The 14,732-nt window shown below is 44.7% G+C and overlaps 1 protein-coding gene across 10 annotated transcripts in view; it reads left to right on the forward strand.

The window, feature by feature from the left end:
• Positions 1-14,732, forward strand: part of LOC140402452 (ryanodine receptor 1-like) — a 497,733-nt gene that overhangs the window by 396,666 nt on the left and 86,335 nt on the right. For 4 of the 10 annotated variants that reach the window (XM_072490242.1, XM_072490244.1, XM_072490247.1 and 1 more), the window contains one exon: positions 180-197. The exons of 4 other annotated variants lie outside the window; for them this stretch is intronic. In XM_072490242.1, coding sequence (XP_072346343.1) covers positions 180-197 — 18 coding nt within the window. Of the gene's footprint in view, positions 1-179; positions 198-3,312; positions 3,334-14,732 lie in introns of all 10 variants that reach the window. 2 more of the 10 variants (XM_072490240.1, XM_072490241.1) reach the window with 1 other exon arrangement.

Here is a 14,732-nt window from a genome sequence, read left to right on the forward strand (position 1 = left end):
TGTGTTTTGTTTGCTTATTTTCTCTAACTTTGTAGATCAGTTAACCAGTATACTCTAATTTATAATTCAGTTCATTTTATTTCAATAATATTTACTGATTGATTAATTGTTTGTTTTCTATTTGTTTTTTTTACTCATTTTCCGCCCTCCTTTCCTTTTCGCTTTTCTCTGGCCCACAGTCATCAAACGTGAAAGTGGTAAATAATTGTTTAGGTTTTTTTTTTTCTTTATTTTTCCTCTCACGTGATCTTTGTGCAGGTCAAAACCAACAAAACAGCTTCTGATCCCCTGGCCATTTGCCCGGTAAATGTCAGCAGTGCAGACCTGGCGAGGTATCGTTGCTGAGATTCGAAAGAGCCTTTAGCCTCAATGTCGATTTGTTGCGTCAGAATCTGATGAAAAGTGACCCAGTAGGAGCAAAGCATTAAAAATAAAAAGCCGCCCAGGTCAATTTGCAGCATAGTGATTGTGACACAAAATTCTGAAGAGGCCATCAACTTTTTTTTTGGGGGGGTGCTCGTAGTGAAAGCTAGACTTCGCTGATTAAGTCTAGCAAATTAATCGACGCTAGACTTTCCGCACTCCCCCCCTCTTTTCAAGCTTTCCTTCCTCATGAGATAAACCATTAGTAGCTGAAAGGGCAGTCAGGCGCCCTTATTCTTATATCTTATTGAGGCAGCACAGTGGTTAGCACGGTTGCTTCACAGCTCCAGGGTCCCAGGTTCGATTCCCGGCTTGAGTCACTTTCAGCGTGGGTTTCTTCTGGGGGCTCCGGTTTCCTCCCACAGCCCAAAGACATGCAGGTCAGGTGGTTTGACCATGCTAAATTGCCCTTTGTGTCCAAAAGGGCTTAAGTGGGTTGGTGCAGACTCGATGGGCCGAATGGCCTCCTTCTGCTCTGCATGTTCTCTTTTTAAAAAACAAAAAATTCCAAGCTCTGAATTCACCCCACCAAACTCAATCTTTCTCTTTTATTTTGTCTTCCGAGCGATTATAGGCTTCGCTGGCTGGGGTAGCATTTGTTGCCCATCCCTATTTGCCCTTTCAAAGAGTGGTGAACCGCCTCCTTAAACTGCTGAAATCCATGTTATAGGAACACCCACAAAGGTATTAGGGAGGTAGTTCCAGCAATATTGAAGGAACCGTGACATGGTCCTACGTCAGGATGGTGTGTGACTTGGAAGGGAACGTGCAGGTTGTAGTTGGGTGCTTCTCTTGTCCTTCCAGGTGGTGGAGGTTGCACATTTGGAAGGTGCTGTCAAAGGAGCCGTGCTGTAGATGGTACACGCTGCTGATGGGGCAGCACGGTGGTTAGCACTGTTGCTTCACAGCACCAGGGTCCCAGCTTCAATTCCCAGCTTGGCTCACTGTCTGTGCAGAGTCAGCACGTTCTCCCCATGTCTGCGTGGGTTTCCTTCGGGGGCTCCGGTTTCCTCCCACATGTCCCGAAAGTCATGCTGTTAGGTGAATTGGACATTTTGAATTCGCCCTCCATGTCCCCGAACAGGCGCCGGAATGTGGCAACTAGGGGACTTTTCACAGTAACTTCATTGCAGCGTTAATGTAAGCCTACTTGTGACACTAATTATTAATATTACTGTGGGTCAGTGGTGGAGGGAATGAATATTGAAGGTGGGGGATGAGGTGACAATCAAGCGGGGCTGCTTTGTCCTGGATGGTGTCAAACTTCTTGAGTGTTGTTGGAGCTGCGCTCATCCAGGCAAGTGGAGAGTATTCCATCACACTCCTGACTTGTGCCTTGTGGATGGTAGACAGGCTTTGGCAGTCAGGAGGTGAGTTACCCACTGAAGAATTCCCAGCCTCTGACCTGCTCCTGAAGCCACAGTATTTATATGGCTGGTCCAGTTCTGTTTCTGGGCAGTACTAACCCCAGGATGTTCATAGTTGGGATTCAGTGATGGCGATACCATTGAATGTCAAGGGGTGATGGTTGGATTTTCTCTTGTTGGAGATGATCATTACCTGGCAATTGTGTGGCCCAAATATTGCTTCTCACTTATCAGCCCAAGCCTGAAGGTCTTGCTGCATGAGAAGTGGATTCCTTCAATATCTGAAGAGCTGCGAGTTGTGCATCTACTGCTGGCTCTTCCGTGTGGCTGTCATAAATGAGGTCCTACTATTCAAATCAATAGGAAATCCATGCTATTCCCTCTTCACCTTCCTGTAAATATCAGAGCTAGAATATCAACAAGCTATTTGACTGGTATTACTATCAAATCCAATCTTAAACTCACTCAACGGGCGGAATTCTCTCCTCCTTGCCCCTGATGGGATCTTCTAGTCCTGCCAAAATTAACCCAATGTAGTCTTGGGTGAGGAATGCAAATTGCCATTGACTTTGGTGCGGCCAGGAGCGGCCAATGATGAACCACCTTCGCTGTGGGAAAATCTGCCACAGTTAGGGAGGGGGCATGGAGTATTCGGCCGAATGTCTCCGCAAATGCATTGTCGACCATGCATCACTGGACAGTGACCAGGGTTGGAGAACTGCGGCCAATTCCACCCCCCACCCACCCAGCCTGAGGGCACTGAGGCCGATTGCCGGGCTCCAGTTGGCCAAGGTTGGAATGACGTTTAGGGTTCAGGTCTGAGTCGGAGTTTTCGAATGTCATAGTAGATATCTGTGTATCGCCTTCATCTAATTAACGTAACAATCGGACGGATAACGGGAAAAAAGGCAGCTTAACTTTCCGATTCGCAAGAACATTCCAGTAGCTTTCCGTGAGATTTTAAAATAACACATTTGCTTCATCCGGGGGAAAAACCCCAACAGAACCAAGATTTCTGGAACACTTTTCTCAAAATTATCAAAGGAGTCAAGTGCTGAATCTCTGGAAAGCAATGCAGGATGATGTGACCTAAAAAGATTAAGCCAATTAACAAAGTTGTGAAACTAAAATTGCATTTGAAAGAAACAATTTTAAATTCTTGATTTTAATCTTTTTAAAACACCATCTCATTGTTTTGATCAGATGTTGCTTTTTTGGTTAACTATGATCTGCAATGCATGTTTAATAATACTTTGAACGAATGAGTTTCTGACTTTGCTTGGTACATTTTTATAATCTTGAACATGTCCAGATCCAGTGCATTGCCAGGTGAGAGTTTTTGGTGTGACCTGCGTGTATATATAACCTCAGCCAAGTTGTGTGTGTGCGTGCCTTAAAATTAACAATCAAGTTATTTTAAAGCATTTGTGAGAAGACGGTAACTTTTAAATGATTTGATGAGTACCAAATGTACAGTAGTCAATTATGTTTAACCGCCCCTATTGGTTAATCTATTTTTCAGAAGGCAAACAAAACAGTTCTGGTATGTTGATGAGCATTGCCAGTAAAAGGATTGTTGCATTGTGTGTTTTTATTTTTGGAACTCTCACTCACCTACTCATCCATTCTCCATAGAGTAGATTTTACCTCATAAAACCATGATTACTACTGTCTGTAACTAATTCATCCCCATTCACGTCGAGTGGCTATGATTTTTCTTCATTTTAATACTGTTGAAAAACAGTGGGCTAAATTTTCACCCAAGGAGGAAAGCTCAATTTAGGCTAATTTAATTCCAGCAGCTCGTGCAAATGTCGTGTTCGTGGCAAGTCAGCGCATTTCTGCTGTGTTTATCTCATTGCTTTACCAAAAACAGGGGGGGGGGCGGGGGGTTGCCTGGTAAAGACAGAAAAGGGGTAGCCTCTTTGCATTAGTAACCCTGGCATCCCTCCACCTTAAAAAAAAACTAAGCAAATTGCAGATCGAACCGGAGCTTTTAGTATGCCTTCTAAAAGCTGCTTTTGTATTGGAAGAAAGCGAATTCACATCACTAGCATGATGGCAGTCAAATATTTTAGTGGCAGAAAAAAAACATAATTGTGCTTGCTTTTTCTGCTGCATTTGATAGCCTGCCATCACTGGCGAATCTCAAGAAAATGACGCGAGTGCAAACCATCTGTGTAGCTGTCTCATTAATATATTTTCAAGTGTAGCTCGCAATTGGGAAAAATAGAATTGCTCATTCATTATATCCCACAGTTAGCTATCTGAAATGGCTGATCCATTTTGAGCAGAGTACTATCGTGGTGGTTACACTACTGAACTAGTCCCCCTAAAGGGGAGAGCCTAGATCCTGCAATAATGTTGTCAAATCAAACGAGGTACTTACCAGGAAAGGGCCCGTTGGACCACTAATCTTGTGCTTATTGACAGTCGTTTCTGTTTGCTACCTGGAGCACAGTTAATTTCGGCTCTGTGAGATATCGGAATGGGGTGAAATCCCTACTTTTGGCCAGGACATGAAATGGACTGAAAGGGATCAGCCACTTGCTCGGCACCCTGTTTGATTGTCCATTCCATTGAAGTCGCTGAAAATTGAGCAAGGTGTAACATGGGCAGCCAGATTGCTGTGGTATGTTTCCATGCCCGGTTGAAATCAAAATGTATCCCCCATAATTGCTGGCAGGAATAAGCAGTTGGCTCTGCAATACTCAAACCACCCATTACACCAAATAAAGGGATTAAAGAAGGGACTTGGCAAGGTGCCTGTTATTCAGCTACTTTTTTGCAACCCCAGGTTATGAAATCTATTTGGCACGCAGCTACGAGAGAAACAACACCCAAGTACAATAAGGTGCATGTTGTGCTGATACTGATAGAAACATGGTCCAGGTTTCTGGATCGCCTCAGGAATTTCAGTTCACCAACCCGTAACATCTGCAGTACGTAGAACATAGAACATTACAGCGCAGTACAGGCCCTTCGGCCCTCGATGTTGCGCCGACCTGTGAAACCACTCTAAAGCCCATCTACACTATTCCCTTATCGTCCATATGTCTATCAAATGACCAGTTGCTGTACGCTGAACATTTTTGCTTTGCAATCATGCCTGACTCATGCCACAAGCTACAAATAGTCAATACTTCAAACGTGATGATCACAAATCACCTGTAGCCTTTCCAAAGCAGCAACGAACACTCGTATGTCGCACATGCACGCATTAAAGTTTCCTGGAAAATAACAATGCAGTCCATCCTCAAATATCTCAATCGCACACCCTTCCTCACTTCCTTGCCCTCTCCTTCACATACCAGCTCACGCCAAATGTTTTATCTGTTTGACATCCTACACTAAACCCAGTGCGGTATTCAATTATAAAGTGATCTTTTTACATTAATAGATACCACGTGAATTTTACTGATATGCCAACCTTCTGGGGAAATCGCTAACAGTGCTGTTAAATGGGCCTTTCCTGGCTGACTCTGGTCCTGCCAATGTTAAAATTTCCTGACAGCGTAGACCCCACCACGTGGTAAACACAGACAAATGTTGGAAGGTTTTGAGATGCTAGTGCCGGGTCCTCAGTGTAAAGTAAATCCACTAAGAGAAAGGCATGGCAATGCTGAAACTGGCATTAATTCTTCGGTCGTCGGGATTCTCTGTTCCCGTCAGCAGCACACCCTCACCTGAGATTTCCCGGCTGTCTTTAATGGGATATCCCATTGACCAGCAGCAAAAAGAGAGAATCCCGACGGCAAGACACACGCAGCTGGGGGAACAGAGAATCCGGCCCACAATATAGTCTTAAAAAAAAAGATAAGCAAAGGAAAAGGATCAGTCATATGCAAAACAAATTAAATGGTCTAGATAAGATAGAAAGCAGGATTGGAAAGTGCAATTTAAATTTATGAAATTAAATTTGAGTAGATAAAGGGCTCAAAAGTAATGTGTATTAGGATTTTTTTTTACAGGCAGGACAGTAGGTCTTTAAGAACATACAGAATGGATTCTATAATGGATAAGTTGAGGTACAAGGGAAACTGGTCAAACAGCCTTTTCTTGTCCTTGATTTTCCTTGCATCCTAATAATAGCAGAGCTATACAGATGGATGAGCATATTGCTGTGCGCTCCTATTGGTGAGATGTAACTTTGGAGTAGAAGAACTGAAGTAAAAGTAAACACAACTTGAGTGTGTTGTAATCATACTTCCAAATTGAAGAACCCCATATATCCCATTCCCTATGACATTGGAACTACCTGTAGGCAGCTCCTCCGATGTAGGGCTGGCTTTTATAGGACACCTTGTTCCCCAAAATCCTCCTTCCCCACAAAATTAAAGAGTCGTTCAGGAACCTTCCTGTAACAGGGAGTGAATTGACTCAAGGCAAGACTTCCACCCCCGATCTGTGGAGCAGGTTCCATTGCTGGCTGGCAGCTCTGTCGTCCCAGCAGCACAGTTTAGAGCAGTGGCCATTGCTGGCACCTACGCATATTGCATTTCGTTTCCAAAAAATAATGGTAAAAATATTTTTCTACCATTTAATTAGCTCATTCTGTCATAAGGAAAGTAAGACTTGAGTAGTCTGACCTTCAAACCTTGTATAAACACCTCCTGTCGAAGAGCTAACAATGGGTGTGGAGGTTGCACATGATTTTAGGCCCAAAAGGTATAAATAAATAAGCCTGCTATTCTAATTTTCCAGATGGGTTGGATAACCTTTCTACGTGGGTTACATCTCTTCTTGAAGAATGATGGCCATTAAGTGATCAGTCTATTATTACTTCTATGAACCAAGAAGATATTATTAGTTCCACTTCATGAAAATTTTGCCCAGATTTTCTTTTCCCATTTTCTTATTGAAGTGATTTTTTTCTTAACATTATCAGTGTTGCTAATGTACGAAGAAACGAGGGAGGAGCAGTTAACCAGTCAGTGTTCATTGTATAGTTTCATCATCAGTAGAGCACTGTTTCTCCTTCATGTCCCATCTCCTCACCAGAAAATTATTACAGATTAGAAAAAGTAATTGGGAGACGGATCAGCTGGGCATTTGGTGGCTCTATCAACGGGAGAGAGGTTTTTGGATCTCCTTCAGGGTGGGGAGAGAGGTGTAGCCAGAGATATTTTGTTTCAAAAACATTCCTGCGCTCATCATCGTTGAAGACTTGTCGCCGGTCATGAAGCAAAGAATGGTACCCCAGTCAGAAGAGGGGGATTTGAAAGCTGGATCTATAGCTGTCAGTCGCTGTAGAGGTAGCTTGGAGTGAGGGATTTGTAGAATTTGAAATCAATGCGCTGAGAGTGAGGGAGCCAGTAAGATAGCGACAGATCCATGAGGTTGAAATAGCATCATCAGCCACATGACCTGATGAGTCACAACAGTAACCATAAGCCACAGCAGTGAAAGGCACTTAATTTCTAAACATCGACAGCATAAGAATATAATTGTCCCACACATTTCGAGACCCCCTCGTATAAATGTCTATATGTACATCTAAACAAATTACTAATTCACTAGTTGTTGTTGGGGTTGAATACCGTTAACATCTGAAAAGTTGTGTCAGATAACACGTGCACAGATTTGTGGTGGAGAATTTGACTTACCCCCTCCCCCTCCCCAAAAGCCTCTCAAACCTGTATTTGTGAACCTTACCCCACTGTTTACTTTTGGTGAGAACAGTACCTGCTGTGTGGCTTCTAGTTCTTTACCTTAATAGCTGACCTACATATCAAGATGGTGACAATTCCAGTCAGATAGAGCAAGTGTTTGTGAATGATAAGCTAATGTGATCGGTAAAAGAGGAAAACTGTGCATGCACCAATGAGCTGTGTGTATAATCTACTTCTCCACGACAGCGACCTATCAGTCTTGTAAACTGGTGCAATGAAGACGGACAGACAGGCAACACCTGGGTTAATTAACCAGCCTTCACGGTGGGAGGCTTAGATTGTAAATTACAAGGGTGCAACTCATCAATAAAATTAGATTAGATTTTTAAACTGCCGTTTACTCCCCCCCCCCCCCCCCCCCCGTTTTCTCCTGAAGACCATGATCAGGTCCATTCCGCTGATGTTCGCTACCCTCCACCACTCTGCCCAATTGCCTAGACTGGATTGTGGGTGGCCCCATTGGCGATATCGCAACTCAGCCCGATGTCTCCCCTATCTAATATCTATGTGTGCATTCTCGCAATAGGTAATCGGGGAACAGCCATCAGCAGCAGAAATACTGACTGAAACTTTTCACCTCCTCGTTCACCTGGAATCACAGACTTTATAAATATCTTGCCTCGACCCCGTGTCGAGATCAAAAAATTCAGCACAAGCCAGGAATCAAACTAGGATACGGAGAAATCAGGATGCTTAGCTCCTGTTTATCAGCAAACAGGACCCATGTGTCCATTCTGACTGAAAATACACTGCTCCACCAGATTGGGTTAAGATCAGATCCATTAAATTAAATCAGTAAGGCAGCTCCTTTTAAATTTCAGGAGTTTAAATTAATTTAAATTAAGCTAGTATTGTGCAGTGTGGGTTAACAAGGGCTGCCCCACCCACTCACATAACTGGTTGGCAGTTAAGTGTCAGTCACTTAAATCGACCTTGATCTAAAAGCAGGTAGGGGAGGGGAGTCGATTCAGAACAGTTTAAAAAGAGCAACTTGTAAACTCACTCCCAGTGAGTTCTCCCAGTGAGCCAGAGAAGACAGAGCCAGGAGTGAGACACAGCTAAGAGTGAGTTTGGGAATTTGAATCTAGGTGGGAATTGGAAGCTGGGTGGGGAGAAAGTGCTTTTTATCCCTGGTAAGTGACTGGTAAGTAGTGTTTCTGTTTTTCTGTTTCTTTTCATTGGTATATTTATTTATTTTTTCTTTGGTTTTTTTTTTGTTGAAATTGTAGTTGTTGAAGTTAACCGAAGGTTTAAGACATGGCAGGAGATCTCAGACCCGTGTCATGCTCCTCGTGTGCGATGTGGGAGCTCAGGGACACGTCCACTGTCCCTGGCTACTTCACGTGCAAGAAATGTGTCCAGTTGCAGCTCCTGTTAGACCGCTTGACGGCTCTGGAGCTGCGGATGTACTCACTTTGGAGCATCCGTGATGCTGAGGACATCGTGGATAGCACGTTTAGCGAGTTGGTCACACCGCAGGTGAAAGGTACTGAGGGAGATAGAAAATGGGTGACCAAAAGACAGAGCAAGAGGAGGAAGGCAGTGCAGGTGTCCCCTGCGGTCATCTCCCTGTAAGACAGATATACCGCTTTGGATACTGTTGAGGGAGATGGCTCAACAGGGGAAGGCAGCAGCAGCAGCCAGGTTCATGGCACCGTGGCTGGCTCTGCTGCGCAGCTGGGCAGGAAGAAGAATGGCAGGGCTATAGTGATAGGGGACTCAATTGTAAGGGGAATAGACAGGCGGTTCTGCGGACGCAATCGAGACTCCAGGATGGTATGTTGCCTCCCTGGTGCAAGGGTCAAGGATGTCTCAGAGCGGCTGCAGGGAATTCTGGGAGGGAGGGGGGTGAACAGCCAGCTGTCGTGGTGCACATAGGTACCAACGATATAGGTAAAAAACGGGACGAGGTCCTACAAGCTGAATTTAGGGAGCTAGGAGTTAAACTAAAAAGTAGGACCTCAAAGGTAGTAATCTCAGGATTGCTACCAGTGCCACGAGCTAGTCGGAGTAGGAATGTCAGGATAGAGAGGATGAATGCGTGGCTCGAGAGGTGGTGCAAGTGGGAGGGATTCAAATTCCTGGGACATTGGAACCGGTTCTGGGGGAGGTGGGACCAGTACAAACCGGACCGTCTGCACCTGGGCAAGACTGGAACCGATGTCCTAGGTGGGGGTGTTTGCTAGAGCTGTTGGGGAGAGTTTAAACTAATGTGGCAGGGGGATGAGAACCGATGCAGGAAGTTGGAAGGTAGTAAAACAGGGACAGAAATAAAAGGCAGTAAGGGGGAAAGTGTAAGGCAGCGAAGCCATAGTCAAAAATCAAAAAGGGCGACAGTATAAGGTACAGTGACTGAGGGGAGCTCAGTGAATAGGACCAGGAATACTAAAAGAAATAAAACGGGAAGTGAAAATATTAATGGTAAGCGACGCGGCAGGTTGTTACATGAAGATATGGGTTCAACGACAAGGAAAATTAGGAGAATGGTTAAGAGGAAATATAACTTAGGAGAGGTTACTGATCGAGGTGTTAAGATTCAGAACAGAGGTTAAAAAAAAAACAACATAAATGTACTTTACCTGAATGCTCGTAGTATTCGGAATAAGGTAAATGAGTTGATGGCGCAAATCATCGTGAACGACTATGATTTAGTGGCCATTACTGAAACATGGTTAAAGGATGGTCACGACTGGGAGTTAAATATCCGAGGGTATCAAACTTTTCGGAAGGACCGAGTGGGTGGTAAGGGAGGTGGTGTAGCTCTGTTATTTAAGGATGACATCCGGGCAACAGTAAGGGATGACATCGGTGCTATGGAGGATAAGGTTGAATCCATTTGGGTGGAAATCAGGAATAGTAAGGCAAAAAAGTCACTGATAGGAGTAATCTATAGGCCACCAAATAGTAACATTATGGTGGGGCAGGCAATAAACAAAGAAATAACTGACGCATGTAGAAATGGTACAGCAGTTATCATGGGGGATTTTAATCTACATGTCGATTGGTTTAACCAGGTCGGTCAAGGCAGCCTTGAGGAGCAGTTTATAGAATGTATCCGCGATAGTTTCCTAGAACAGTATGTAATGGAACCTACAAGGAAACAAGCAGTCCTAGATCTTCTCCTGTGTAATGAGACAGGATTGATTCAGGGTCTCATAGTTAGGGATCCTCTCGGAAGGAGCGATCACAATATGGTGGAATTTAAAATACAGATGGAGGGTGAGAAGGTAAAATCAAGCACTTGTGTTTTGTGCTTAAACAAAGGAGATTACAATGGGATGAGAGAAGAACTAGCTAAGGTAGACTGGGAACAAAGACTTTATGGTGAAACAGTTGAGGAACAGTGGAGAACCTTCCAAGTCATTTTTCACAGTGCTCAGCAAAGGTTTATACCAACAAAAAGGAAGGACGGTAAAAAGAGGGAAAATCGACCATGGATATCTAAGGAAATAAGGGAGAGTATCAAATTGAAGGAAAAACATACAAAGTGGCAAAGATTAGTGGGAGACTAGAGGACTGGGAAATCTTTAGGGGGCAACAGAAAGCTACTAAAAAAGATATAAAGACGAGTAAGATAGATTATGAGAGTAAACTTGCTCAGAATATAAAAACAGATAGTAAAAGTTTCTACAAATAAATAAAACATAAGAGTGGCTAAGGTAAATATTGGATCTTTAGAGGATGAGAGGGGAGATTTAATGATGGGAGATGAGGAAATGGCTGAGGAACTGAACAGGTTTTTTGGGTCGGTCTTCACAGTGGAAGACACAAATAACATGCCAGTGACTGATGGAAATGAGGCTATGACAGGTGAGGACCTTGAGAGGATTGTTATCACCAAGGAGGTAGTGATGGGCAAGCTAAAGGTAGACAAGTCTCCTAGACCTGATGGAATGCATCCCAGAGTGCTAAAAGAGATGGCTAGGGAAATTGCAAATGTACTGGTGATAATTTACCAAAATTCACTAGACTCTGGGGTGGTCCCGGCGGATTCGAAATTAGCAAACGTGACACCACTGTTTAAAAAAAGAGGTAGGCAGAAAGCGGGTAATTATAGGCCAGTGAGCTTAACTACGGTAGTAGGGAAGATGCTGGAATCTTATCTTCAAGGAAGAAATCGCGAGGCATCTGGATGGAAACTGTCCCATTGGGCAGACGCAGCATGGGTTCATAAAGGGCAGGTCATGCCTAACTAATTTAGTGGAATCTTTTGCGGACATTAACAGTGCGGTAGATAACGGGGAGCCAATGGATGTGGTATATCTGGATTTGCAGAAAGCCTTTGACAAGGTGCCACACAAAAGGTTGCTGCATAAGATAAAGACGCATGGCATTAAGGGGAAAGTAGTAGCATGGATAGAGGATTGGTTAATTAATAGAAAGCAAAGAGTGGGGATTAATGGGTGTTTCTCTGGTTGGCAATCAGTAGCTAGTGGTGTCCCTCAGGGATCAGTGTTGGGCCCACAACTGTTCACAATTTACATAGATGATTTGGAGTTGGGGACCAAGGGCAACGTGTCCAAGTTTGCAGATGACACTAAGATAAGTGGTAAAGCAAAAAGTGCAGAGGATACTGGAAGTCTGCAGAGGGATTTGGATAGGCTAAGTGAATGGGCTAGGGTCTGGCAGATGGAATACAATGTTGACAAATGTGAGGTTATCCATTTTGGTAGGAATAACAGCAAAAGGGATTATTATTTAAATGATAAAATATTAAAACATGCTGCTGTGCAGAGAGACCAGGGTGTGCTAGTGCATGAGTCGCAAAAAGTTGGTTTACAGGTGCAACAGGTGATTAAGAAGGTAAATGGAATTTTGTCCTTCATTGCTAGAGGGATGGAGTTTAAGACTAGGGAGTTCCGCTGCAATTGTATAAGGTGTTAATGAGGCCACACCTGGAGTATTGTGTTCAGTTTTGGTCTCCTTACTTGAGAAAGGACGTACTGGCACTGGAGGGTGTGCAGAGGAGATTCACTAGGTTAATCCCAGAGCTGAAGGGGTTGGATTACGAGGAGAGGTTGAGTAGACCAGAACTGTACTCGTTGGAATTTTGAAGGATGAGGGGGGATCTTATAGAAACATATAAGGTTATAAAGGGAATAGACAGGATAGATGTGGGCAGGTTGTTTCCACTGGCGGGTGAAAGCAGAACTAGGGGGCATAGCCTCAAAATAAGGGGAAGTAGATTTAGGACTGAGCTTAGGAGAAACGTCTTCACCCAAAGGGTTGTGAATCTATGGAATTCCTTGCCCAGTGAAGCAGTAGAGGCTCCTTCATTAAATGTTTTTAAGATAAAGATAGATAGTTTTTTGAAGAATAAAGGGATTAAGGGTTATGGTGTTCGGGCCGGAAAGTGGAGCTGAGTCCACAAAAGATCAGCCATGATCTCATTGAATGGTGGAGCAGGCTCGAGGGGCCAGATGGCCTACTCCTGCTCCTAGTTCTTATGTTCATACTTGAAGCCAGTTGCATATATAAATAGGAATCCTATTGCCTATGTTATGGGCGAGGTGTTTTCAGAACGCCCAAATGTATCATGGAGTTCAGCCAACCTCTCCCTTTAATGGATTGTTGCTTTTGAAGCACGCGACTTGTTCCCTAGGTGTGGTATTACAATTATGGACACGTGTTTTTTTTTAATATATTTTTTTGAAATTTCTTTTCCCAAACAACAATTTTTCCTCTTACAAAACAAACGCAACAGTAAGAATACAGAAATTTTTAACCATACACAAGTAACAAAACCCCCTTATCTATTGACCTAAACTAAACTAAACCCCCCCCGCTCCCCCCCACCCCTCCCCCTGGATTGCTGCTGCTGGTCATCTGTCTTCCCTCTAACGTTCCCATAGGTAGTCGAGAAATGGCTGCCACCGCCTGGTGAACCCTTGAGCCGATCCTCTCAGGGCAAACTATCTGCTCCAGTTTAATGAACCCCGCCATATCGTTTACCCAGGCCTCCAGTCCGGGGGGTTTCACCTCCTTCCACATGAGTAGGATCCTACGCCGGGCTACGAGGGACGCAAAGGCCACAACGTCAGCCTCTTTCGCCTCCTGCACTCCCGGCTCTTCCGCAACTCCAAATAGAGCTAACCTCCAGCCTGGTTTGACCCGGGCCTTCACCACCTGCGAAATCACTCCCGTCACTCCCTTCCAATACCCTTCCAGTGCCGGGCACGCCCAAAACATATGTGCGTGGTTTGCCGGGCTCCCGCCACACCTCCCACATTTGTCCTCCACTCCAAAGAACCTGCTCAATCTTGCTCCCGTTATGTGTGCTCTATGTAGCACCTTAAATTGAATCAGGCTAAGCCTGGCGCATGAGGAAGAGGAATTCACCCTGCTTAGGGCATCAGCCCACATACCCTCCTCTATCTCCTCCCCTAATTCTTCTTCCCACTTTCCTTTTAGTTCGCCCACCGACTCCTCCCCCACTTCCCTCATCTCTCGATAAATCTCTGACACCTTGCCCTCTCCGACCCACACCCCTGAAAGCACCCTGTCCTGTATCCCCTGTGTCGGGAGCAACGGAAATCCCCTCACCTGTTGTCTAGTAAACGCCCTCACCTGCATATATCTCAAGAAATTTCCCCGGGGCAACTTATACTTTTCCTCCAATGCTCCCAAGCTCGCAAAAGTCCCATCTATAAATAAATCTCCCACCCTCCTAATTCCCAACTGGAACCAGCTCTGAAATCCTCCATCCATTCTTCCTGGGGCGAACCTATGGTTGTTCCTGATTGGGGACCCCACCAGGGCTCCCCGCACCCCTCTCTGTCGCCTCCACTGTCCCCAGATATTCAATGTTGCCGCCACCACCGGGTTCGTGGTAAACCTTTTAGGTGAGATCGGTAGCGGCGCCGTCACCAGCGCCTCTAAACTCGTCCCTTTACAGGACTTTCTCTCCAGTCTTTTCCACGCCGCTCCCTCACCCTCCATCATCCATCTACGTATCATTGCCACATTGGCGGCCCAATAGTAATCGCCCAAGTTCGGTAGTGCCAATCCTCCTCTGTCCCTACTACGCTGAAGGAACCCCCTCCTTACTCTCGGGACTTTCCCTGCCCACACGAAGCTCGTGATGCTCCTGTCTATTTTATTACAGAAGGTCTTGGTGATTAATATAGGGAGACATTGAAATACAAATAAGAACCTCGGGAGGACCATCATCTTAATTGCTTGCACCCTGCCCGCCAGCGATAGAGGCTGCATGTCCCACCTCTTGAAGTCCTCCTCCATTTGTTCTACCAGCCGTGTCAGATTAAGTCTG

This window comes from Scyliorhinus torazame, chromosome 25 (genome assembly GCF_047496885.1).
Source record: "Scyliorhinus torazame isolate Kashiwa2021f chromosome 25, sScyTor2.1, whole genome shotgun sequence".
NCBI lineage: Eukaryota > Metazoa > Chordata > Chondrichthyes > Carcharhiniformes > Scyliorhinidae > Scyliorhinus > Scyliorhinus torazame.